The sequence below is a fragment of the Acipenser ruthenus genome, chromosome 30 (genome assembly GCF_902713425.1).
Source record: "Acipenser ruthenus chromosome 30, fAciRut3.2 maternal haplotype, whole genome shotgun sequence".
Lineage (NCBI taxonomy): Eukaryota > Metazoa > Chordata > Actinopteri > Acipenseriformes > Acipenseridae > Acipenser > Acipenser ruthenus.
The window spans coordinates 443,979-471,846 of record NC_081218.1 but is presented as its reverse complement, the minus strand read 5'-3'; the positions used below and the strand labels follow the sequence as shown (position 1 = coordinate 471,846).

Below are 27,868 nucleotides of genomic sequence, written 5' to 3'. Positions count from 1 at the left end.
TAAGCGCATTGCAGAAGTCTGAACCATGGCATTGAAGCTGCCCTTACCCAGATCAAACTGCCTCTGCAAGCTCTCCATCTCTGCCTTGTTCCCACTCACTCTGTAGATTCCTTCAGTGCTAATCCCTTCAGAAAACAGCAAGAACAGCATTCGGTTAATTGCATTCTAATGTGTTGTGGGATTGAACATTACCCTTCAAAAGGTCAACTAACCAAGGTTTTAAAAACAAGCACGTCAGGGACATGTCAGGAACATGTTTTCTAAACATTTAAATTTCTATATAATGGGAATGCTGGTAATCCCTCAGAAAAGCCAGGTATGAGGCCCTAATTGAATAGTATATGGAAAAGTCTGAGAAGAAATACTGAATATAGACTACTCTATAAATTTACAGCAGAACCCATCGTAAACCACCCAGTAAGATATGATACCCTCCATTAACCGATGGATCTTTTGAATGTTTTATTTACACACACTGCTACCAACTGAATGGTACTGATGGAAACTGATCAATGCACATTTTATTAAGGGTCTATAATTCAGATCTTATCAGGACAGAATGGTTTGGGATTTCAGTTTCACCTTTTGCATGCTGTCACTTCACGGGGGGGGGGGGGGGGGGGGGAAACCCCAAAAAAACCCAAAACTGCCCAGTTTAACCATGTTCAATTAAAACAAGAGAGCAAGTTGCAATCATTTTCAATGGTTTGCTTTGTCTAGTGTACGCGCAGTACAATGCTTTGGGGTTTTAGACACAATGACGTTCCGTTCTATAACGCCCCAACGTTAATAAAACAACTAGAATGTAGTACAACGACTCCCTTTGAGATGCAATATTTTCACATATCTGATGGACCCCTGGAACCAGTTCAATCAGATATGACAGGTTCTGCTATACTGCTATGTAAACAGTGAAGCTGACACCTTTATTTGGCCTGCATATTTCTGACAAGGTTAACCGTTTACCGCTTGGCTGACGTTTAAACTCAAAACTATTAACAGCCCTGGTCAAAACAGTCTGGAAAACAAAAAGATAATCAGCAAAACGAATTGAGATCATCTAAAACTCCATCAATTCCAAATGTAAAACAATAGGAAGAACTACCCAGAGGTGTCTGTCTGTCTGTCAGTGACTGGGAGGCTCTATGTGAAACCCCAGTGGGTTCCTTTTTGCACCAGTACAGAGCAGAAGATCATTAAGCCAGTACAAGAGGTTGTCTTTCTCTGCTCCACCAGCACGTTTTTCCTGTACAGTGAAATATCTGCCCCAGGACTAAAACTAGAAAAAAAAGCTAACAAACAAACAAAATGCTGCTCCCTGCCCCCTTCCACTCCCAGAGGTCCTCAGATAAGAGCTGAAGCACTCTCCGTTTCAAAGTTGTTTGTTCGGGGGCCTGTCGATAAAGTGAAGGCTACAAGCTGTTTGAGGAAATGAGCAGCATCGCAGACAGATCAGGCCGCATTGATTTCCCTTCAGCCAATCAACTACCCTAAAAGCTTTTATATTCGTGCAAGGTAACTGCAATTGCATAGAGCCTGAAGGCTTGTAATTGCTGCCGAGGGGGGAGCAATTCACAGACTTGCATTCTCAACGGGAAACCTACCCTACCACCCTCTCCATACTGCTGGGTTTGGAGAAACTTCCGAGAAACTGGCAGGAGCCGAAGGATGCGAAGGGAGCAGTGTGGCCAAGCAGCTAGAGCTGAGGGACTCGGAAGGGAGCAGTATAGCCTACTGGTCAGAGCAGATGGACTGGGTTCCAAGCAGTATTGCTTTCTGGTTAGAGGCAAGTGACTGGTCGGGAGGAAAACAGTGCGGGAGACAGCTTGAGAGACTGTGAGCCGGCAAAACATTGTCGCCTACTGTTAAGAGCTGAGGGACTAGGAGGGAAGTGATGTGGCTCAGTGGTTACAGGTGAAGGACCGGGAGGGAAGCAGGACTTGTTACACGATAACGTGTTTGGAAATCTAAATTGTTTTGAGAGGACGGCGCTACACCACCAAAAGATCAACTGGCACTATCAAATAAAGCCTCTGCTCATGGAATAAACAAACACTTCACTGTCCCAGTATACGGGACAAGCATGCCTAAAAGATATATCTACAAATCAGCAGACAAATACCTTCCCTGATCTGGCATCTTGTTTGCAATCCAGGAATTAATAAACAGCTGGGCCTCATCACGCAGCATCTGACTATCTCCTCTTCACTACTCACCCCTCACACTCCCTCCCTCTCTCTACCTCCCCTTCAATCCCCTTCAATGGTGCGTTGATGTGGTAAACTTACTTTCTAATGACCTGTAGATTGCTCCCCAGACTGATGATACAGATAACACATCACCTCGCAACCCTGTCCCTCCCCAGACAGTACACTGAACCACAGGGCTTCCCAAACTTGTTTGGCTCAAGGTCCTTGTATGAAATCTTCCTGATAGACAGGAAGATTTCATACAAAAATCTTCCACATAAAATGGTACATGCACGCAGAAACTAGAAATGAGTGGCCAATTAGTGTACCCCCCCAATTCAATTCAGTGCAGCAACTCCCCACAGCAGCCCAGGACGACTGAAGGTCATATCCAATGTGATGCTCTCTGTGGAATTCCCTGTGAAGATCTGCAACTTCGCACAGCCTGAACCCAAACCTGGGCTTCCTGGGCTGTGTGACCCATGCGGCCGTGCCTTTGCCAGGTGAAGCACCTGGGGGATCTTTGTGTAAGCGCTGCGTCTCCACTCAAACATTCACAACAAAAAAAGGTGTTTGGGCGGATGAAAGGTAAGAACGCATTTTTCTTACAGCCTCGGTTATTTATCCCTTCAAAATTATTCTAAAAACATAAGATTAAAAAAAAAATGAAATGGCAAATCTGTAATTACTAGAACAAATGGAGAGATTATATTATATATATATATATAATTTTTTTGTTTTTTTTTTTTAAAACATGATACATGCTCCCTCCCTCCTCCTTTCCCCTGACTTTCTTATAACCCCCCCCCCCCCCCCAACCCAACAACAGTGGAAAGCATTTTCCAGGTTGTTGACGCACTGCGTTTATTCCAAATAAACCTGCAGCTAAGAACATGTGCATTGACCAATTTCAGCTTCTCAAGCCTGCTATTGATTTTTCTTTCCCTGCACTTAAATTCAGCCTCAGAGTCCTGCAACTAAATTTGTACTTTTAATTATAGTTCAGGATTCACTTTTCAACCATGTAGCAGTGGTAGTGCGGTTTTATGTTACATATTTTTTAAATGCACAAAATTAAAAAAGAAATCACACAATACTACTTACAACCGAATGCACTGCACAGCTACTTGTAAGACTACTAATAGGTCTCTTACTGTGATGTGCTTTACTGAAAGCAGAAAACCAGACAGCCTCTTGGTTTGCTGAACTGTACCCTATCGCCGTGGAATAGGGCTCATATTGCACAACAGTTTGCTCCATCAGCTTTTACAGTTTTTCCATCTTCTCTTTAAATAAGAATCTTATCACTCAGGGACATAGAGGCGGTTGTGTGTTTGTACAGTATGTATGTGTATGTATTCACGTCACACTTCACATTTGTTTCATATTAAATCTGGAAGACTTGGTATTAACATTTCGAATAAGTTCCTGAGTATCAGAATGTGGGGATATTGTCTGTACATTTGTCCATCTGTGTGACCCACTTACATTTTTTCACATTTGGAAGACTGCTTATTAAAATGTGTTTAAACTTGAGAGTATTAGACAGTGGGAGTGCCGGTACATCCGCCCATCTGCATGCCACACTCTTGTGTTCAAGTTATTCCACATACTGTAAATCAGTCACTTGTACTTTATCTTGATACTAACACCACTGTCTTACCGAAAAGCATACAGCTTTTTAACACCATCACATGCCCAATTACAATGAAGCTAGTCATTGCTATTTCTGGTTCTATACTATTCTGTACATACTAGTGCTACATGGCTTGGTCAACTCTGATCATACTTTAACTTAGAATTTCCAGCTTTGGTGTTACTGCCAATTATTTTCATTATTTCCTTGTCAGCTTTAAAGCACACAAAGGAGCAGTACACAATTATTTTCTGTACAACAGTCAACCATCAATTAAACCAATGCTTTTCTAGAACTTGCACGTATGCCCAGTACATTGAGCCCTGTGCGTATACCCAGCAATGCCTCATATACAGCTCTCATAGTGCCACTGTAAACTCATGGTGCCCTGTGTAAACTCGGCTCTGCGATACAATGGAGAGCCCAAACTGCAGCAAGTCACGGAAATGTCACAAAAAAGGGAGCCACAAAGGATGCGGGAGTGCTTGCTGTTTTGCAGCAGGGAGTCTTACAGAGAGGGTGAAACTGTCTCTGCTTCCACTAAGAACACAAAACAGAGGGTTTTGAATTGATAGCAGAGTCCAGCTATTACAGCCGCTGTATTTGTGCAAAGCCGTTTCAATTCATTTCGGTGGGTTTGAGCTTTCAAGTTATATTCAAGACAGGCTGTCCTGTTATTAAGGCATCCTGTTGAAAATGAATAATTAGATGCATTTTAGGTGAGATGTCAAAGCAAATACAGATCATTTTGGTGTGTTGTGCAGATAGCCAACGGGTTCTGGACACATGACTTAACAGAGAACATCTTAAATCAGCATAATAAATTATATTGCCTGTGATGCCTGACTTATGGGCATGCAATTAAACCTCCATCCAGCTCAAAATCCCTGTGATAAAAAGTCACTTCAATTTCAACCTTGTACATGTGAATGCTCGAGTCAAGGAGGTCCAACAACAGCCTGGGTAATACCAAAATAGCAAGAATCAAACCAGATTTAGTTTAGTTAGTACTGCAGTGGGATTAATAAAACTGCCTGGCCATCCAAGGGTACCACGAAACAGTAGACATGTCAAAAAGTGCTGGGTTTTAATCTTCGGGAATGGGAGGGGTATTTTTATTTTTTATTTTTTTTAAAAACACACCCACTGTAAGCATTTCTACACAGAATTTTATTTAAAAACAAAAACAAAGTAATCACATGTTTGCTAGACAAACGTGTCTGTGTGCGTCTTGCTGCCCGGCTTATTTGAGAGCTGGGTTAGACAAAGGCCTTACACGCACACACAGACCCAGGGATCAAGCCACTTCCTGCCCTGCCCTGCCCGAACCCTCCTTCCCCCTCACACACACTCCCTCACCCACTCTGTCTTAACACTTGCTCTCTTGTGTGCTGAGAGAGAGAGAGAGAGAGAGAGAGAGAGAGAGAGAGAGAGAGAGAGAGAGAGAGAGAGACAGCACGAGAGAGCGAGCATGAGAGAGAGAGAGAGAGCACGAACACAACAGGCATAAAAATGAAAGGAAAAAGGCCAAACAGGCAAAATAGGAGGCTAAAGGAGGCAGACAAAATGAGATACTGGAAGAAAAATGGAGAAAGAATGTAAAGCCAGTGTTTAGGTGACCAAGGGCAAAGTAAACGACAGTGTACGGGCAAAGGAAATGCAAAAAAGAAACCACCCCCTGCAACCCCCCAATATTTTTCCCCAATCAGTGCCAAATCAAATGTGCAAAGCCATCAGTGCAAGCGCTTGATAAGTCCCACTTTATGAAAAAGAAAAAAAAAACAGAAAGTTTGATTGTAATAAGGTATGCGAGAGGAACTTGAAGCAGCAGGTTGACGATCTTGGTTGGGGTCCACAGGGAGCACTGCATTGATCGTAACACAGTGTGTGTCAGGGAGGGAAATTGGCAACAGATATTTCACAAGCGTCAGCAACTCAGACACCAGACCAGTCCACATTGCACTTTAATGCTTTACATTTAAGGTTATTGTAGCTAAAAACTGAATTCCATAAATCTTACCTGTTTGGCACTTCTATTAGTTACGTAGGTCTGAAATGTCCAGCAAATGTGCTGTTCTTTAGGTTAAAGAAAGTTCTCAGTTTGCATACTATACTCTCAGAAAGTATCTTCCTGAACAAAAAGGTAAGGTTGATGGAAATATTTTGTGAGCTACAATCTAAGCTACTCTCCTGGTTGACTGTCTATTTGATGCACTGATGAATTCCAACAGTATATGAAAGAAAATAAAACATTAGGAAAAGAAACGTGACGTGGAAGAGTCAAGCAACAGAGCTTTTTTTAAAGCTATTTCTGCAATCTCTTTTTCTCCCAATAGTATTCCTAGATTTTTTTTTCTTTTTCATTGCTCTGCAGGAGGAAACCTTCTGCTGTCTGACAGCTTTGAGAAAATATTTGTGTTTGTGTGTGTGTTTTGCAGAGCGAAAAATGCAGTTTGAATAATTCCTCCACAGCAACGATTATAATGCCCTATAACAAATGTATCGGATTACCTATTCCCATGTAAAAGGTGCCCAATGAAAATTAACGTCCTCGTATCGCACCTCTGGGGCAGGTTATTTTTCTTGATATTGTGTTTAAATTTCATATCAAACAAGAGTTGGGAATGAAAAACAACAAATAAGACATCAGCTCAAATCACAAAAAGAAACATGATCAGCCACTGGGAAAAATGAACAAAGGTTTTTTTTTTTCTTCTTCTAAAAATAGTGTTAAGCTTTTCTTGTCATGTTGATAGGATCAGAAGATTAGTAAGGCACTAATCTTCACTACTACTAACAGTTTGTGTCAGCGAGTACGTAAACAAACTAGACTGTGAACTAGGTTTACCAAAAGCATAAATTATAACCAGAATACAGTAACTAGGAATACATTCCAGACTCCTGCGAGACTTAAAGTGAAACCACAAATGCAAGTTTTGGTTTCACTAAGAATTATCATTACCATGTACAAGTAATCCCTTTTGAAACGAACAGTGCAATAACCTCTATACTCCGGGAAACTTGTCTATCCTGGCACGATGGGTGTGCCTAAAATCAATGTAAAACCAGACTGTGCCAACCTACATCAAGTCACGTGATTTTTCAAGGCTCAAGCATGTTGCTTAAATACATCTGCAGTAAAATCCTTGTTTACATCATAGAAAAATCACAATTTAAAATGAACCCAATCCATCCCCCAGTCCCCCGGCTCAAGGGTGAGATATGAGAGGTGTGGGAACGTCAGCTTGTTCTGTAGCTGGGAAGCTGAGTGTCTGTACAACCACGGAGCGTAGATACAAAACCAGCAGGCGAATACCAAACATTCCACTAAAGAAGCACTGAGGAGAGAGTCCAAGTACAGAAACCCGAATCCATACCCCTCTCTGTTACACCGCCTAGTTTTATACATGCAATCTGGCTTAAAAGGCAACCCCGGGACACAGGAAACCCCACATTACATTATTATTATTAGAATGTTGTAATTGCTTATTTAAAATTGTACTCGCTGAAAAAGCTACACGAGCTACAAACAGCTTGTTTACAAAGGGGTCCCAGGAGGAAGTTAAAAGACGTTTAATACTGAAGCTACGTTTTGTTGGTCCCTTATCTGGCCTCAAGCGTTTTCCCAGTCCTCTAAAACAAAATAAAAAACACACAGTATTAATAAGTGAGATTGGATTCCTTCAAATTTTCTAAATGTTTAAAATATAGGATTAAACACTTTAAACTTTTGGGAATGTTTGTGACTAATCATTTTTTTTTATTTTAAAGAACATTAACATTTAAGTGTATAACAAGACTGAATACATATTTTAAAAGTCACCGTACATACATCCTACTGTATACATGTATACATATCTTTCACAATGGCTAAATGTTTGTAGCGCTTCAATTTTTCCGGTTATTGTTTTTTTATTTGGTCCGGGGGTGTTTTATTTCCATTGTTATTAATATTTATCAAAATCAGTTGCTTTTTGAGGTCAAAGATCCACACCACACAAATACACTACATTTCAGTTTCTAACACTCACTGTTACAGTACACACATCTATCATACATAATTACAAGATGAACTTACTATGTAGAGGTGCAGATGTCCACCAAGTAGGACTGAGGAAAGAAAACCCAGGCCCACTGCAAACTGAACTACAGTAAACAGACCCCTCACAGGTAAACAGTGTACAGCTGTTTAACTTTTCAGGAATCACAACTCTGCAGCAGTACTTGCATACAATTTGTGTTTCATTTTATGGTTTCTTCAACCAAATCCTCATATTCCTTTACATACTGGCTGACTGATTTGGTTTTACACCCCGCTGTAGCTTCACAAAACACAAGTGTAGGTTTTCAAAACTGACGCTAAGCACGCCTGTGTTCCGATCATGCACAGACCAACGCCGCAGTGCAAAAATGATGATTGGACCATTACATCTTTTAATACTGCAGGCACTCTGCAAACAAACAGTGTTTAATGCAGTAACCGCCAGAGCATGATTTTTGTTTAATACATTAAATGATACATTTACATGTCTTGGCGACATAAAAACTAAAAAACTGTGTTGAGCTTTATAGCCAGCGTGAAACTTCACTGGTCTGATTAGAGACATGTCTAACTTGACTGTCCTCAAAAAAGGATGCTGGGGATATATATTGTAAACACCATGCCCTTTTAAACTCCTATATGATTGAACACTTTTAGAATGATAGCATATTGATTTAGAATGTATCAAATTACATAACACAGCTTTGGTTCAGATTTTCAGCTTTTTTTTCAAAGAAACGTATTTGGAACTTAATGGGTTATTGTGTTTGAGAGAATGCCTTTTGAACTAATAACAAACAAGAGAAACAAACTTGAATCACACACACACACCACCACTCTTACCTGTCGCTTCGATGTATCTGATGCACTTCTCAATGAAGAGAGGAATGGGCCGCTCTGCCGATACCACGTTGACCAGGGGCACCCCGAAATAGTTGCTCTCCATAGGGGGTTTGGTGAGAGAGTGTCGAGGCTTGGGCCTAGTTTTCTACGGGAGAACCAGAAAAGTACTTCAGTGTCGACTATGGTTCATGACCAGTGCCCAGGTACCGTGAAAATGTAACGGGCATTGACAAAACTTTAAAAGGACAGATTTAGGAAGGTTTTGTGCAAGTTCATCGAAAGGTTTGAACGAGGCTGTTGGAGGGTGTTTCGTTCATTCATTTCAGAAGTCATTGATTGGTTTCGTGATAACTTTTTTGATACAGACTTCCTAAATTCCATTACATGAACCAATCATTTTTTGTCACTGAATTAATTTCAAGCCGTGTTTGAATAATCAAAAATTGGTGCCAGACTGACTACTACGTGACCATTTTGTTGTTTAAACAAGAAAACAAATTTTATAAATTTAGCCACATATTAACTGCACTTACTCAGACACCTGAAGAGCCATCAGGGCATTGCTTGTACTCATGTAATACAGTTCTGAAAAGCCAGCTTTGCAACATTTCTCAGGGAATGGCAGTTTATTTCAATGTAAACACTGAAGGTATTGAGAGAGATGTCTGTTGGCATGGCAACTGTTTTCTGTTTATGTTTATACTCAAGTGTGTGTTGACCTGCGGGTGACGTCACCCCCTTTCTTCTGTATTCTTTAACATTCTCCCCTCATTCTCTGCTACCGAATCCCTCGAGCATTGTGGTATTAAGTATTGATCCTTCCAATTGTTCTTAGGCTGCCGCATTTTACACCCATTTGTATTTTGTTCTGAAAATTCTGGGCTACTCGTGTAATGCTTACCTTTCATTAAAAAATACTGTCTGTTAATTTGGGTTATTCTGTTTCAGAATGCATTGAACACATCAATCATCACAATTAAAAAAAAAAAAAAAAAAAAAGGGAGGCTTTAAAAATCCTGTTTCTACCCCTTTGTTGACGTTAGCATTGTCTTGCAGATCTATCAGTTTCAGTGATAATAAGAGGAAGAAACCTGCACAAGCCTTGATTACCGCTATTAAAAGCTTTATGCTGGAATACAAGTTTATGACATTGTCAAACGTTGACCTATTTCTACGTATTCACCTTCCTTTTAATGAATGATTCATTTTTTATGTAACTCGCCACAGCAGGTAGCCAGGCAACTGCCTCAACGTCACAGAAGGATTGTGTTTAGGAAGCACAGAAAGAACTGCAGTTCGTTTGTATTATGATTTAAAGTGAATGTGGGCTACTTCAAAATGAGATCTGGTTTGTTTGTTTATTAGAACACATTTATGATATACTGTGCCTCACTTGGTTTTATGTCAGAGTGCTTGCAAATATCATACATTAGACAAAGCTCAGAACAGGGACAAATAGATTTAAAAAAAGAGTTTTAAAAACTATATAATATTTTTGTATTTTTATTTTAATATCACTTACTGTTTTCAGATTAAAACAAAAACTTGCTTTAGAAATTATACATTGATCCAAAAGAAAACATTCATAATCTTACTACAATAGTACTGACAACCAATTATGCGTCTATTGCAGTAAGAGATCTTTATCTAATCTGTGCTCAATGTACGGCACTGCCATTGTGGGGTTGCTGTATAATCTACATGGCCGAGGAAGCATAAGATTAAAAACTGATCTTTCAGTGTCCCGGGAAGAGAAAAGTGCTCTGGCTTCATTTAAAAAAAAAAAAAAAAAAAAAAGAAGAAGTGTGGGAGAGAAAGAACTGTAAACTAGGGAAAAGGTCACAATCTATGGGGGATTATTTTTAGCCGATAAATTGTTAGCTGAAAAAGTTCAAGGTTAATTCTTGCTTCTGGTAAAATCACAAATGGGTAAATGTTTGCTTCTGGAACCCAGTGGAAGCATTTCCGCTCCAAGCTCACCCTGGCAGAAGTCTAATCCTCCACCACCTCCCCTTCTTTCTCTCTGGCTGCCCTGTGTCAGGCATGTTGCTCACATTCCTCAGCAGCTGGGGGGTATGGCCTGCTCAAGCTGCACGTTGCACAGACACACACACACACACAGCAGTTCAAATTCCACTGCGCACACACTCACAGGTGTTTAGAACAAACTGCAAACACACACACAGAATGCACCTTGAACTGGGCTGACCCCCAGATGCACAAACACAGAAGTTCAAATTCTCTGTTTAAGCAAATGATTCATACAAAAGATTAAAAGCTTGAGTTTAAGCATTTTACTCCAAAACATTTTTCCCACAAGAAAAAAAAAAAAATTAAAAACTAGAAAAAAAAAAAATTGTAATTTTTACAATTACTTTGGGAGTAAAAAGATTTGAGGTCCTCTAATTCCAAGCAGGGGCATTCCATATATTGTAGTTTTTTTGTATGGGTATTTTTTTCTTCACTGTACTGCACTGCTGCATTTCAAAACGCTTATACACACCCGGTTGATTTTGTGTTGGTGTTGCAAGCTCTCACACACTGAAGATTTCCTAAGCATTAGACGCAACAAGCAGCTGTCTGATCTCAAGGCTGGCACTGTCCAGACTTCAACAGCGAAGAGAGCAGGGTTCAACGAGTTGAAAGGAACTCAAAAGGAGTGAAACAAGCTTGATTTCCTTTAAGAGGAAATACCTTCAAATATCATTTTAATGGGTTTTCCGTTTATACATTTCAGATAAACTTTACTGCTTGTTGTGGTCAGTCCAGTGTATCGATCCTTCAATCCAAAACCTCACGCTGTACCTTTTAACTGTTGGTTAACTATTAAACACTCAATAGTGCTCAATTTAGAACTACCAAAGACCATGAAATAAAGTCAGTGACAACCGTTTCATCTCTTTTTCAATGTTGAAATGAGTTTTGATTCACATTATTATATCACTGGGTCTCCCATTAAGTGGTACAGGCTGAGTTTGCCCAAATTATGCATTATCCTTATATAGGTGGCTTACCATTGAAGACACTGTGAAACGTTTGTCATTTAACATTACGTTTTTTTTTTGGCATTAATAAACAAATAAACAAAACAGTAAGGTTACTTTGGTGGTCCTGCGAAGGCTCTTGAGGATGTTCCTCCTCTTGGGGTCCTCTCCCTCGTTCTCGATCACCGAGTTGTCCCCCTTGTTTGGCCCGCTCTCGTCCTCTGCCTTCTTCCTGGGCGGTCCACCCAGCTCGTCGTCGCTGCCGATGGAGAAGCTGGTGCGGAAACTGCTGAACTTGCCCAGCCGCTTGGATCGGTCTCTGTACAGCCGAGGCTTGGCGCTAATGGAGGAGAGCTTGCGCCGACGCTCCAGCGAGCTGCTGTCCACCTCGCTGTCCGACCCGTTGCCCCCACCATTCGAGTGTGCCTTGTTGGTGTTGCGGACTGTGATGATCTTGCCTTGCGTGATGCCGTCAGGAATGGAGTAGATAGTGTCCTCCTCGCTGGGCCGAGGCTTGGCCACTGCGTCCATGGGCTCTGCGTAATCTGAAGGATCATAGCCTCCGTCCCCAGGAGCCCATGTGACCGCTGATGGGAGTGAGCGCCTGTGGCTGCCCGGATCCATGAAGCTGCTGAGGTTGACTTTGCGGAAGTCGAAATGGCCCGCTGGCTTGGGCCGGACTGGCGGTGGCACCTTGTTGTTGAGCTTGCTCTCAAAGGTCCTGAGCTCCGAGATGAAAGAGGTGGTGTCGCTGGCTTCCAGTTCGCAGGTGGATGGGAGCTTGACCCCGCCATGGGAGGAGAAGGTGTTGTCCTCCCGGAGAGAGGCATAAGGCGAAGGGGGCTCTACGTCATCCTCAGAGTCCAGCAGGGTGGTGACCGGGCTGGGTGAGCCTCCTCTGGGGGAGTGGACACTCTCGTTGGTGCTGCAGGCCTCCGCCACATTGTCGTACATGTGAGTGGCTTCCACTATAGTCTTCTTCTCCACCACATCTTTGAAGAAAGAGTTGAAGAGGTCTACTCTGTGCTGCTGCTGCAGAAGCAGGCCCCCACTGCCGTCACAAACCACACTGGCAAACCTCCCTTCGATCTCCTGGGCTAGTTCTTCGCCTTGGCTTAGCTGGTCCCTGGCTGCCTCACAGTCAGTCAGCTCAGACTGGCTCTCACCAACGGCTAGGAGTTGCACAGGGATGATATCCTGGATCTCACAGAGAAAAGCGCACAGCGTGGCGAGCGAGGCCTTCCGCTTGGCAGAGTACACTACGATGTAACCATGCACCAGCCGGCTCTTGCGCACGCTGAAGGAGGAGTGGTAGGAGAGGATGGAGAGGTCGATGCTCTGTCGCTGGCCACATACAGACAGCTCAAGGAGGACTGAGCTCCCACTGCTGGTAGATGACTGGGAAGGCCTGCAGTGCTGGGGAAGCAGGAGAGGGGACAGGAGCTGGTCCACGTCGTACGAATCCCCACACATTAGACACATAACGACGCGCAGGTCTGCTTCAGGGTTCTGCAACTGTTGCTGCTGTTGATGATGCAAGTCTTTAATGCTGGGCACTGGATGGAGAGATGGGGAGCCACAGCCACCCCCACCCACCAGGTTGCGGTTCCGTTTCGAGTCCAGCAAACTCTTCAAAACCTGGTTGATCTGCTTCTCATTCACACTGCGGCCGTAACCCAAGCCTGTTGAAGCAGGGTCTAAAAAAACACACTGCAGCTTGCTGGCTACCTGCTGGCCCTGGATGATCAGGCTGTGGGTTGTCTCTCCACCTATGTCTCCTATAGAGCCGACCCCACGCTTTGTGACCAGGAAGAGTGTCATGGGGAGCTGTGCCATGTGGTTGTCCCTCCTGCCCAGAGTGGATTCCCGACTCTTTTCTATACTCTCCAGGACGTAGGACAAGGACTCCTTGGAGTTGTAGAGGCAGAGGCAGCCATGGGGCTGGAAAGAGGCTGTCTGGAAAGAGTTAACAGGTAGGCGAACGTTGCCTTCAATGGGCCGCAGTGAGAGTTCATACATCTTACCGTCCAGCACGTACCTGTCATCATTGGTGCAGAGAGCCCGGATTTCATTGGCTAGTTCTCGGGCCAGCCCGTCCTTGCCCAGGATGACCAGGTTGATCCTGTCGGCCTTGCTGTCTCCCGACGGTGTATGTGACTTGTGGTTCCCGCTGTCCTGATGGTGGGGCCGCACCTGAAAGCGAGAGGCCAGAAGCTGCTCGATCTTGCTGTCCCCACAATGCGAGCTGCTTGGGCACGTCTCCTTGGTGGGATGGTAGACAAAGTGGATGTGCTTGAGGACCAAGGCATCCCGCTCTGCCTGCAGCTTCTGCAGGGCCTTGAACCTCTGCTCCTCGCCCAGGACCTCCTGGATGGCCCCCATTTTCTCTTTGCTGGGCTTGGCATCCACCTCCAGCTCATAGAAAAGCTCTGAATATTCCAGGAGCAACTCCTGGAAGTCCTCCTTTGCCCGCTCGATGATTTCCTTCTGGTGCCGGTTGTAGATATCAAGATACTCTGGTTCCTCCAGCCACTGGTAGAACTCTTCATTCATGATAAAGCTGCGCGCTTCCTCCCAGGGCTTCCCAGCCGTGATGAAGGGAGACGTCTCCAAACTCTCTTTGAAGAGCCGCCGCATCTCTGCCCGCTTCCGTTCATTGCGCAACCTCTGCAGGTGGGCGTCATAGACCTGCTCAGCCACCACAGTGTCCAGCAGGTCCAGGGGGATGCGCTCGTCCTCCACGTTGTCTATGTGCGACGTGGCGTCCCACGGGGTCTCGTCTAGGACCACAAACCAGTTGGAAAAGTCTCCCTTTGTCTCTAGTAGGTGCTGGACCCGGCTCCAGCTGAGGCGGTCGATCTCCTCCAGCTCGGGTATCAGGCAGTTCAAAGCTTGGGGCAATGTGCCAAGGTACATCTTGCGCCGTTTCTCTATGTGTTCCTGCTTGAGCCTGTGCACGTGCTGCAAGAAGAGCTTCTTGGCCTTCTGCGTGCCTTCCAAGAAGACATACTCCTGGTATTCTGGGGAGGACTGCATCCTCCGGCTGATGTTGGGCCAGTTTTCATTGTGGTTCTTGACGATGCGGTTCACGAGCCACTCGTAGCGGTCCTTTGAGGTGGCGATCTGCTGGCTCTGCTGCTTGAGTGCCTCATAGTAGGGGATGATCTTGGGTTTGCCCCTGCTCTTGTCTATCAGCTGCACCAACGTGAGGAAGGCCAAGTCCACATTCACGTTTGAGCGCGCAGACGTCTCCACCACCTGCAGATTCTTTTTCGTGAGGGCGAAGGTGTGAGAGTCCTTGATGTACCGTTCCACGCCTTCATCACATTTAGTCAGCACCAGGACTACGGGCTTCTTGGTCTTGGCCAGCTGGTTGTGGAGGTTGTTGATGAACTTCAGCTGGTCGTCGAAGTTGCGGTTCATTCCACGACTTACGTCCACACACAAGAGGAAGCCATCCACCAGAAGCTTGCCCTCGGGCATCTGCTTCTGCTCAAAGTCCTGCTCCAGCCCCAGCTGGTCTGTGCAAAAGTACATCAGCTTTTCTGCCGAAGCCAGTTTGGTGGAGGCGGCCCGCTTGATGTAGGGTTGTAAGGCTGTGCTGCGGTGGGGCTGGAAAGTCTGGTCATCGATAAATTCTGTTTGCTCCACCACGTGCATCCGGCACTCCCATCCCTCCTCTACCGGCCTCATCACTTCCCCCCAAAAGAGGAAGTGGTCGTTGTTGACCACTCGGCCCCCAAAGTCACTGGTGCTCAGCACCGAAGTGTGGTCTAGGTAGAAGTCATCGGCACTGGGGCGCACAAAGCGGTTGCAGAGGCAGGACTTGCCAACCCCGCACTGGCCCTTCTCCTTCTCCGTCCCAGACAGACCCACCACGATCAGGTTGTGGGTGGGTGTCCGGGCGTCTTGCTTTTTCGCCATCATCACCGTGCACTGTCACTCATCCTGACTGGCTTTGAAGCGCTTGAGAATACGAGAAGAATGATGTGTCCCGTTTCCATGCAACTTTTCTTTTAAATTTCAAGGCGCAGTGTGGTTTTGGTTTGAAGTGTGTTCCTTTTGGTGTTCCGTTAGTGTTGCAGTTTTTGCAAATGAAGGGGGGAGCCGTAGTGTCTAGGATCTAGGGATGTTGGGTGGGTATTGGGAATAGAAGGGAGGGAGGGTAGGTAGGAGTGGGGGGAGTAAGAGGAGGGAGAGGGGGAGGCTGTTGGGATTACGGACACAGGCAGGCAAACGCTGTAGTGTGGCCCATCTCTTCTTCTTCAAGGTAGTGCTGATTAAGAGCAACAGCAAACGGCTTCAGTACTGACCAGACTGAATATGTCCCTAAGGAAAAAGTTAAAGAAAAGAACATTAGCGAGTTTGAATGAATGTTTAGAAGAACAAGAGAAATACATACTGGCAGTCCTAACATGATTCATGTCTGTTTGGAGTCCACCTCCCTATGATGGCTGGGTGTTAGTGTGGGCGAGATGTTTACGGACAATATATTTTTACAAGTTTAGCTGTTAAGAACATAAGAAAGTTTACAAACGAGAGGAGGCCATTCAGCCCATCTTGCTCGTTTGGTTGTTAGTAGCTTATTGATCCCAGAATCTCATCAAGCAGCTTCTTGAAGGATCCCAGGGTGTCAGCTTCAACAACATTACTGGGGAGTTGGTTCCAGACCCTCACAATTCTCTGTGTAAAAAAGTGCCTCCTATTTTCTGTTCTGAATGCCCCTTTATCTAATCTCCATTTATGACCCCTGGTCCTTGTTTCTTTTTTCAAGTCAAAGAAGTCCCCCGGGTTGACATGGTCTATACCTTTTAGGATTTTGAATGTTTGAATCAGATCGCCGCGTAGTCTTCTTTGTTCAAGACTGAATAGATTCAATTTGTTTAGCCTGTCTGCATACGACATGCCTTTTAAACCCGGGATAATTCTGGTTGCTCTTCTTTGCACTCTTTCTAGAGCAGCAATATCCTTTTTGTAACGAGGTGACCAGAACTGAACACAATATTCTAGGTGAGGTCTTACTAATGCATTATAGAGTTTTAACATTACTTCCCTTGATTTAAATTCAACACTTCTCACAATATATCCAAGCATCTTGTTAGCCTTTTTTATAGCTTCCCCACATTGTCTAGATGAAGACATTTCTGAATCAACATAAACTCCTAGGTCTTTTTCATAGTTCCCTTCTTCAATCTCCCATATGATATTTATAATGCACATTTTTATTGCCCGCATGCAATATAGAAGACATATTTTAATAGGGCCTTGTGGCCGAAGCACACCATGTGATCGCCAAGTCCAGATTTTCTAAAATTCGAAAATAAATGCTGCCCTAGATATACTGTGAATATTGTATTTGACATCAAATTTCTCAAAAAAAAAAAAAAATATTTGTGGAGTATAATAGGAATTCACACACACAGTTTTGGGAGTACATGCATGAAAAAAATAATGCATTTTATACTAACTTAAACCCTATATTTTGAAAAGCCAGTGTCCAGAATATTACTTGCATATAAACAATGTCTGTCACACACACAGGCAGATGCAGGCCGGCTCTTTACTCTGGCTCAGCAAGCTGACCTCAATGAGATCATCAGAAAAAATGAAGGGTTAACCTTTTCAATACTAGAATGTTGGAGCATGCTATTTTAGCAACACCAAAACAGGCAAGTAGATGACTTTACGTCACGATGCCATAGGATTTACAAAAAAATCAAGATTAGATACCGTTTTGAGGTACCGACAGGCCTAGAAAAAATGTTATCTCGTATAACCTATTTCCTCCATAATTACCCAGCACAACATTCTTCAACAACCAAGTGTGGTCATTTAAAAGAGTTGAATCTATGCAGGGGCGGGAATTATAAACAGTTTGCATCACGGTTTGAGCCATTCCAGGTTTTCACTGGGTCTTAGACATACCCGTGTTACACTGGTTATTAGGGCTCATTAGTAAAATCTGAAAAGATTAACAATTAACCAGCAAACCCTGCTTTGGCCAGATTTCCACAGAGCTTCTCTGAAGTCATTAGCAGTGGTAATGATGGAGGAATACCCATGTGCCCATTCCTGAACAACTTGCAGACTTGTCCCATCAAATCCAAGTAGGCTGTCTATGGTGAAACCCTTTTGGCAGTGTGACTGCAGGTGTGTCCAAGCCCTACATGCAAGCTCTGCCTTCTAGACAAGATCACTGATAAATAAAACTAACAAAACGACCACTCGAAACATTCTGCTTCACAGTATAAGAATCCTCCAACATCCCAGTCTGCTCACTTGATCTGTTGTATTTCGGCACCTGCAACTGCAACTTCTTCAGGGATTTTAAGCAGCTCAGCACAAATTAAAGATTAAAAGATCAAAATGATAGATAATCTAGATTTGCTAACCGGACATTCCAATATAGTGGCTTACACATCCCAGTAATGAGACAGGGGAGCACAGCAGAGACTTTCTGCAGGGCTTGCATCTTTTTTTAATTTTTTTTACTTGTGCACTGCATAGCGGAAAGGTAGCTATTCAATATCTGGATGAACTAAGAAAAGATGCTCATGTGAACGCACAGCTTTCTAATGTACGCGGAATGTTCAAATTAGTAGTACTTATTTGAAGAAATGTATAAAAGGGTAGTTCCGCTAAATGTACGTTAATATACAAGAGGAGACACAGTCCCCATAGAGGACTTGTTTTCAGAAAGCTCTGACTCCCATCTACGACATTTTATACAGAATTGATTTGCACAGAAATGGCAACCAGAACCTTTGACAGTAAAACAAAAAAAAAAAAAACAGTACGACAGCAAAGAAGGGCGTATCCAAAGTGTAAATACAATAAGCCTTGTTAGAAGCATCTGCTATAGCAAGAAGTAATTTAATATAGGTAATTCCATTCTATTTGAATTCATAGCTGATGGGTCTGGAAAAATAACCATTCCACTCCAGGGTTCAAAAGGTAACACAGGCTTGGATTGGAATGACTAAAATCGCTGGATTACAACACAGTCATGCCCGTTAGTCTTCCTCTTTGTTCCATCAACAAGCCAACATCCTGAGACCATCAAGAGCAAACTAGAGGAAGCAAATGACAAGATTTGCAGGAGGTAGGGTGAAGTGAGGTAATTTGAAGTTGCTTATATATTGGAGCCTTTCATTCCATTCCATCCCATTACTAACACGTATCCTGCTGAGGTTAATATCTCTGAAGAGACCCCGTGCTGCATGAACTCTGGTTTGTCCAGCAATCCTGGAAGGATGGCCCACGACAGACACTTCAGTAGCCGTGGCTCTGCTTTCTTTTGGATAGATTTTGCAAATTGGATCAACTACCTGTCTCCCAAGTCGAAAAACTTGACTGACCAGGTATTCTGCGTCAAAGATTTGTCACTTTGTTTACCTGTGTGTGACAACAACCTCCATGACCGAGTTCGTGAGATTTGGAGCGTGAAGGGCTGACAGCATAACGTGTACAGCACTGAGTCCCATTTAGCATGGGTGCAGGTAAATATGCAGGCATGCCGACTGGTAAATCATTAAAATCAAAAGCAATATTGCTCAATAAACAAAAGCATCAAGAATAGTAAAAGCAGGAGGTACAGGGGGTTATTTTAATGACCTAAACAGTAGAATATCTTTCACTCTGTATTAACGTAGCTGAGTATTTAACCCCAGGGGTAATGTATCGAACCCCATGGTTAATTATTGACCTCTTATGAAACTTCACAAAGTACAATAAATAATTCACTGGAAAAAGAGGTCTGTGGGCAGGTTTACAAGTTTTAGGGAAAGTGGTATTAGGATATCATTAAAGTATTGCATTTATTTTATAGGACGTGAACCAGTGTCCGTGCACACCTCAAGCAAGCTGCTTAACCACTATGAAAAAGAGCGGAAGAGGAGTGCATCCCATAATAGCTCACTGGGCTTTCTCCTCACACGTGATCCGGGTCACCAGGAACAGGGCAAAGGCTGGACGCAAACCAGCGATCACGCAAGCGAGTAACCACCATACAAAAATGCCAGGTTGTAGAGCGGTTAACCTCATCTCACCGACAGGGGTCAGAATCGAAAAGTGTGGGCATTTCCAAAGTACAGATCAAATGCAAGCTTATTTTAAAATGATATAACAGACCACACAAAGCAAGGAGCACTACACAGCTCTATTACCCTGTAATCCACTTGCACTGGCTGTTGGTCGGCATGCAGTTTGCAGACAATCCAACAAATTAAATCCCAACATTTGTCTTGAAACGTTGAGCTCTTTGACAAAGAGGAGTCAGACACAAACAAGCACTCACATCATTGTGTTGAGCACTGAAAATGCATTCCCCTGGAAAGAGCCCTCTCTCTTTCTCTCTATTACTCTCAAGGGATCCAAACTGCATTAGCGCAAAGCCAGGGACACACAGGGAATAGGAAGCCTTCACAGAGAGCACATTTACTTTGCTGGAAGGTTTATAATGGAAAGAGGTGGAGAGGTGGGGACACATTCACTCTTCTCTTGCATCGACAGCACATATCCAAGGTCCTGTCTGCTTTATGGATATTAAAGGATGATCCCATGGCGCTTTCCACAAAAGAGAGGAAAATACTGACTCTAGTGGTCTGATTACACTGCTTCCCTTCCCCCACTGCATGCTAATATACACCAAATCATTCATGCAGAGATACACACACATACATTTTAAGCTTCAGTGTCTTAAACACATTCCCTGGCCTACAAAAGATTAAAAAAAACAACATGTGGCAATGGAATACCCCAAAAACTGATTTCTGTATGCTTCATTTTGTCAAATTCATAATGCTACTGTATGCCAGTCAATCAGCATTAATGAAGTAGATTTGCAGCACGGTTAGGCAGAGGTAACCACTCCAGTCTACTTCAGAAATGTAATAGAACCTGCTGTATATAATTTGTATCCAGGTCTTGAAAGTAATTCGTAACTTAATTACACCACCTACTGTCAGCAGTGGCTGATCAGGAGACCGCAGTCATGTGAGGGCTGGGATTTAAAGGGAAATATCACCTTTGTTGTACACAGGGGTGATTCATAATCATGGGATGAAATACATTACAGAACACATCTTCTAGGTTTTGGTTTCTGGTTTACAAGCAGGCGGGGTCATGGTAGACAGACAGCTTTGATGAATTTGTGGACATCTGTACGAAGTCATTGGAAGTGATAACTGGTTTATGAAATCACCCTGCAAAAAGGTATACATCTGAAATACCATTTTTTACTTTTTCAATTCAAGCTGATCCGGGCTCTCCCACATTCCTCCTGAACTCCCCACTGATCGTTTACCCGAGTTGAGTGAAAACGACTCCGTTTTCATTCAATGCCAGTTTGACGGGTGTTGGCGGTTCTTTCCAAGCAAGCCTTGCGGATAAGGTTGCATTAGTTTCTAAAAACTGAAAACGATTAACGCCATTGCTTTGCTTCCGATAATCCTAACAATTCTGTGGAGCTTTTTGTTACAAAAAAAAAATAACACACACACCAACAACAACAACAACAACAACAACACCACCACGAGAATATTAAAGCATGGAGAAACCTGCTCAACCGGGATGTGGGTTAAATGCTTACGCCCACTCGTCACTTGATTGGTCAGTGTTGTGACGTACTTCTACCCATCCCGCTTTGGGAAAATGTCAGGAAAGAAAAAAATAAATAAATAAAAAATCAGGGGCAGCTCAGGATTGGCAGCCACTGCGGGTCGGCTAAATAGCATGGAAACGCAGGATCAGGGGCAGCAGGGATCTGAACCCGGGTTGAGTGGTACATGTGAGCACAGCAGTGCAGTGATAATATCTCTCCTTGCTTAGCACACAGAAATCCACAGACAGGCTCCAACGTGCCTGCCACTGAACAAGAGACACTTCTGATGCACAAACAGGGCAGGACCAATTTACTTTTATGGACCTGCCTCGCTGCTTTGTACAAAGGTGACTGGGTGCACATTGGGGAGGTGTGCAGCATTTAAAAAGACAACACTAACAATAAGTAGCAGATGAGTTTATTGCATAGCTGTTTTAGACATTCCTGGCTTAAATCAGTTTAGTTACTCTTAAACCTGTGATCTGTCCCTTCCACATATCCCTAGGTTCAGATACACTCATCTACTACTGGCCAGTCATCTGGAATATGAATAAATGAGGAACGACATGGGGGTGGGGGGGGTGGGGGGGGGGGGGGTGGGACACTGCTTCTTTATCCCCCCCCCCCACCCCAGAAATGTGTTTCTGCAATGATGCCGGCCAAGACTAGTACAGCATTCAATGTGGTTCCAATCTTAGGAATCCCCATTAAAGAAGCACATTTTATAGGTACAGTGAAGAGCAGGTTGATCTTAAACCAGGGTATCGAGATATTCAGTGAGCAAGGGGTCTAAATCCTCCATCAAGTCTCTATTAACTCAACTGCATACTGGAGGATAGTGCATTTCAATTTAGAAGAGAATGCTAACATTTTGTCCCACCACCAAGTTCAGTCTTGTATTAAAAGGTAATTTTATGCTCATTCATGTACTGGTGGTTTCATAGAATCCCAATTAGCATTGATCTTTGACAATTAATTATTAAATCCCTAAATTCAATAAAGAGAACATAAATGTGCTTAAAATATTCGTTTTGGCCCTGTTACTGTTACACACACACTCATGTTCGTTTATAAGGACTTTGCATTGACTCTCACTATATTTTTTTATTTACTATTCCTAACTCCAGTCAAACAAAATTCCAAACAGGGTGAAAGTCAACAACAAACAAAATATTTGGGCACTTTTAGTTTGTTTTAAAAAAAACAACTGTTTAAAAACTACATGGACTTGGCCTGTGTCCTCATAAGGTAGGTTTTGTTAGACTTTCCTTCCTTGACCCAGCAAGCACTATAAACCTGCCTACACACACACACACAGTTTTATTTCATTAACCCGAAAGCCTGAATGGTGAATGTCTGTCCAGATACTGCCGGATCTGATTTGCTTTTGGAAAACGGATTAGCACAATCCCTGTGGATTACTTCCCTCCCTGCCAGCTTGCGGACTCGATAGATTGGATTGGCAGAAAGTTGGGTAGAGCTCTACGCTGCAATTGCCTGCTGTAAGAGAGATTCAATCATGTTGGGACCACAAACTCTCCTCACATATCAAAACAGCAATCTCCACTCCAATCATCGACTCCAAGCACTAAACTGGAGCATGCAAGAGCAAAGTGATTTTCCTGCAGAGCCCAGCTTTACCGGACCACATGCTCTTAGAATCGTACAGAAGCAGATGGATCGCGCCTGGTTACTGTCTTGTACGTTATGTGAATTAACGTGCTGTGTGTTCTGTAAAGATTTTTCACACTGAAATAAAAATGACGCACCTGGAAGTTCATAACAGTTGGATGCGCCATCTGTTTAATATTTCAGTTTGTTAAAGTACAGAATTTCCCCTAAACATTTAACCATTGTAAACAGCATGCATGGCAAATATCCTCTTCAGTCCCCTCGAACACCACAGAGTTCACACAAACTGTTTTAAATCTTCTACAAATTAAACCAAATAATCATGTCCGAAGAGGACATATAGGTGAGCTGTAGTGTGTAACTTAAACATTTACTCAAACTGTTGAACAAATGTAGCCTCATCCACATTCTCTTAAAATAACAGAATTGGTGGCCGATTACTTTTTTATTTTTTAACTGGTTACAAAAATGTCCCAATATATTAGTTTAAACGTGTTTAATCCTAAACTTTAAAAAACATCTAGGAAAATAGATGCTAGTGAAGGTCAGCTAAGGTTCCCATGACGTTTTCATGAGCCTTTTTAAACAACTACTGCGTGGTATCTTCAGTATAACACTATAATGAACATTGAGCCAAGCCAATGGCCCCTCCTCCCTGTAAGAAACAGCTGTGAATCGACACCGCCCCATTCTTGAATGTTTAACCAATCAGCAGTCAGACACCTCCCGCAGCGAGGTCAAACCTGATGTCAAAGAACTCTAAGTGGGCAGGGCGTGTTTCAAGTTGTTTCCACCAAGCTGTCATAACCAGCAGGTGTGACTGCATTCCACGTTTATATATACTTGGAAAAGAATTTTGTAAAAACTTGTGTAATGCAACCCAAGTACAGCAGGTGACATAAAACAGTGGCAAATTAAAACACAAGCAAGATCTGGACATTTGGAGATGGCAATTACTTAAGACGGTCACTGGGGGTGTGCTTGACCCCGGGGTACATGTAATCAGTACATTAGAAAAGGGCAGTAAACTGCGAGCTGCTGGCCATTAAGAACACTCCCCATCAATCAGTCTCTTGCAAGTAACAGACAACCTGAAGAACAGGCTTGCACACACTTGGAGTGTTCATAATGCAGCTACCAAACTTACAAATTAAATAACAGAAAGATCATAATTGACCCTACAAACTGAACTCAACAAACGAAGCCAACGTACTTCTGTCTTCTGAAGGGTCTTTAGAAGTGGAAGTAATAAAGATCTTCTGTAGTATACTGTAGGCTGCAAGCGGTACTGCTAAAGTCATTTTTTTTTTAATTCAGTCTGTTTTTCCAGAATTGGGGTCCAGCCTTCTGCTGTTTAATTACGGTCACAGATAATTATTTTTCTGATAAATTATCAGTTTTAGTACTTATTTATTGGGTTAACATTTAAAATGGCAGAAAATATAAACGTTGTATAAAATCAGGTTTGGGGTAAATTACTGTTTTTCAATTCTAATTTAAAATCAATTCCCAATTCCAATTCCCTTTTAATCAATTCCAGCACATCCTTGATCCAAATCGCAACTGGAGCAGTATTCTGTTAAAATGAGCTTTTCCAGAGAGTAGTGTTATCGAAGCAGATTTAAGAAATATCTTTTTTTTTTTTTTTTTTTAACAAAACCAGGAGGTTCAGCTAGAAAAACCATCGAGAATCCCTTGAATAGAAAGGAAATGTACTCTTGAAATTCAGAGCTGGGTGAATAATAGACCATTTCTCCACGATATTCACAGTCAGCTCTGCATACTCATTTTAAAAAGGTGTAAAATCCATTCTCTTCTTACCCTTCAAGTACCACTTTCATGGCTCCATTTATCATTGTGCAGCTGAACCTTTCACCTGTATGAGACATACACACCTTTCTTGCAAGGTTAAACAAAATGCAAATCATCTTTAGGACGTACAAATTCTTTTTACACAAGTAGACAAATACGCCCAACCAAAAAATGATGCAAAAGACAAAAACCAAAAGCTTGAACAGTCTGTACTGTTTATAATTGATGAATTCTCCTATGGGGTTTCTAGTTTCTTAAACAGTGTTTTGTGTATGCAACAATGCACTGGTATGAAGACTTTTGTCACAGAGCTACAGTAAAGGTTTGAACATGATATGAATGAGATAGCTCTTTGTCTAGTGCACAGCCCCCCATGCTCTATATAAAAACGCAAGTCATAGACAGTGTTGCTTCCTGGACTGCGGCTGCCTAAATTCTGTCCAAGAACTCTGCAGAGAGCGTGGCTGCCACTAAAGTCTTGCCCTGCCTACAGTACTGTAATTACAGACCTTGGTTTAATATGCAAGACCAGGCTTTACGCAGAGCTAATGCCAACTAATCTGGCACAGCAAAAAAGGAAACCAAAAACATATTAATGAATTACTAACTTCAAATAAAAATACAGCCACCCCACTGTTTAAGGCTCGTCTAATGTATTTGTTCCTGGTTGAAACATGCTGTAACCAAACCTACTCAAAGAATAGCCACTTGTATACTGTAACTCCTCACTAGATAAGTCTGAAAACGTGAGGGTGGCATACAGACAGCAGACTGGGCACATTCATACACTCCTCAATTCTAATGGTTCTTAAGAATGTCCTTTTATAGACAGACAGTCAGACTTCCTTTAACCTCAGATTCAAATATTCAATTATTTGAGCTAAAAGTGGTCTGGCAAGTTTATTGAACCAATGATATGCTAAGTGTGATATACGCTTTCTCCACTGCATCCCACATGCACTGCAAATTACCCTAAAAAAAAGGAAACAGCTGCAGCAACTTCATTTTGTGGATGTCTCACAATAGACATATTTACAGCAACAAATGTTTGCTGTATATAAACTGAATTGAGTAATTATGCTAAATTATATGAAATCTGTGAATATTTTTCTTTTTACAGTCCTGCAGCTCCAGCATGAAGGGTCATCTAGAAAACCCACGTACAATGCAAACAGCAAGAATGGTGAAAAATAAAACTAAAACCATTTGTCTATCCAGACATATAACAGCCTGTGGCGAATGCCAATTATGCCAGTAGTGTAGGAGTCCTAATCTGAACACCAACATACTACAATAAACGACTGCAATTGTGCCCGATTTAGAAGCTGCAAGGACCCACTCTAGAGCCACAGTGCTTTCCTGTGCTGGCAGGTTGTGCGACATGCTTCATGTAAAACATGCATACAAGATTAATCATGTTGTGCTGGCGAGCCACATTCATTTAAAACAAACAAGACAGGACAGGTTTCAGCAGCACGGATCGTAACAGCCTGTCCCTTGTTTCATTGTTACTTTACGAGTGGGTCCGATTTGGGATTCTGCAGATTATTAATGAGCAAGCTGCTTGCTTGATAAGATTTGCTTTTTTACCATTCCCTTACTACTCTGTGGTGTTTGCAATCATTCAGAGTACGCATTCAGTTGCCATTTTTCTCTAAATCTTGTCTGAAGAATCCGAAGTGCCAAACAGTGACTTTTCAATTCAGTTTGCGCCACCTGCTCTAGATATCTAGATATATATAAGGAGCACCAAAGCAAAGGAGCCCAGAACCAATCAGAATGACTACGCAGGCTATAAAATAGAAATAAAAAAATACTGGAAAGGAGAGAAATGTCCAACTTTCACAGAATGGAAGCATCTAATGCTGCATGCATTACAGTTGGACAGGCTCTACCAGACAGATAAAGGGAACTCAAATTACTTCCTTAATGAGCGACCCATTTATAAATTAATTTTAAAAATAAATACAGGATTACTACAGTGGCTTCAAAAAAATGTTGTAACATTTGTTTTGCTATTCCTATTCTGTAATAGTTATTATTGAAGGTATGGGCTGCGGGTTTAGATTTTATACATATATGAATGCTAAAGTTACATATCTGAGTATATGTTTGTATTATAAGGTTGCATGGATGCTACTTAAAAACTGAATAAAAATATCTATAAAAACAGATGGAAGTCGATTGTTCATAACCTCCAACTGCTGCAGGCATAGCAATGCCTATTCAAGTACTTGCACATTCTAGAATTCCCACAGTGTTATTTATTGAATGTTTACATTTATTCTAATAAACTGAAGAGTCAGTTATACTGCAGTAACACTAATCCGTTTCACTTAACAAGCCCCCCCCTTAAATCTAGTGAAGACACTGAAAAACAGTACTGGAATGATGGGATGTACAGTTGGACGTATATTATTCATTTTTAAAGAATGAGCATGCAGCGTTCTGTATACAATGCAACCCCCCCACCCCCTCTTTGTACTGGGCCAGTCCAGATGCACTATTTAAAAAGGGGGGGGGGGGGGGGGTATTTTAATGAGTTTGCACACCAGCATTGTAAACTCACCCTTCTTTGTACAGTACCTGACTACAGCTCTCCTCGCAGTCTATTGAAAGCAGTCCCTACGGTTACATCCCATCTGCAACTTGCCAGAGACAGGTTGCCAACATGTCAGGAAAGATTAATGCCTTTAGAATCACATCCTTACACAATAAAGACAGAAACAAAAGAGGATAGATTCCTTTAGGACTGCACACTGCAATGTTAGCACTGCCGGTGACAATACTGCATTAAATAATGCAATACCCGCCCCAGCAAGCTTTTATAAGAATTCACCTAACAAGATTCAATTAGATGCCTGTTTTCAAGACCACACAGCGTTTAAATAAATATATACAGTAGACTCCCGTTTCACAAGGTTTAATACAGCACATTATCAAAACGTATTAGTGCAGAAATCACCTGATCTGTGGGGAAGCAGGTATTGGTGCTCTTGTATCAGTGCGGAAATCAGCGTATCTGTGCAGAAGTGGACAGTCATTTCATTTAATTCAATTAAATTGAGTACAGTATAGTGCAAGCCAATGGACAGTACTGTATTGTAGTTACTGAAACCAGTGACAAGC

The 27,868-nt window shown here is 42.5% G+C and overlaps 1 protein-coding gene across 2 annotated transcripts in view; it reads right to left on the bottom strand.

Moving 5' to 3' along the window:
* The window catches only part of LOC117396267 (rho GTPase-activating protein 35-like), a 53,284-nt gene that overhangs the window by 9,696 nt on the left and 15,720 nt on the right, over positions 1-27,868 (bottom strand). For both annotated transcript variants that reach the window (XM_059004930.1, XM_033994734.3), the window contains 3 exons: positions 11,812-16,023; positions 8,711-8,855; positions 48-125 (listed from right to left, as the gene is read on the bottom strand). In XM_059004930.1, coding sequence (XP_058860913.1) covers positions 48-125; positions 8,711-8,855; positions 11,812-15,621 — 4,033 coding nt within the window. In that variant the 5' untranslated portion in view covers positions 15,622-16,023. The remainder of the gene's footprint in view (positions 1-47; positions 126-8,710; positions 8,856-11,811; positions 16,024-27,868) is intronic.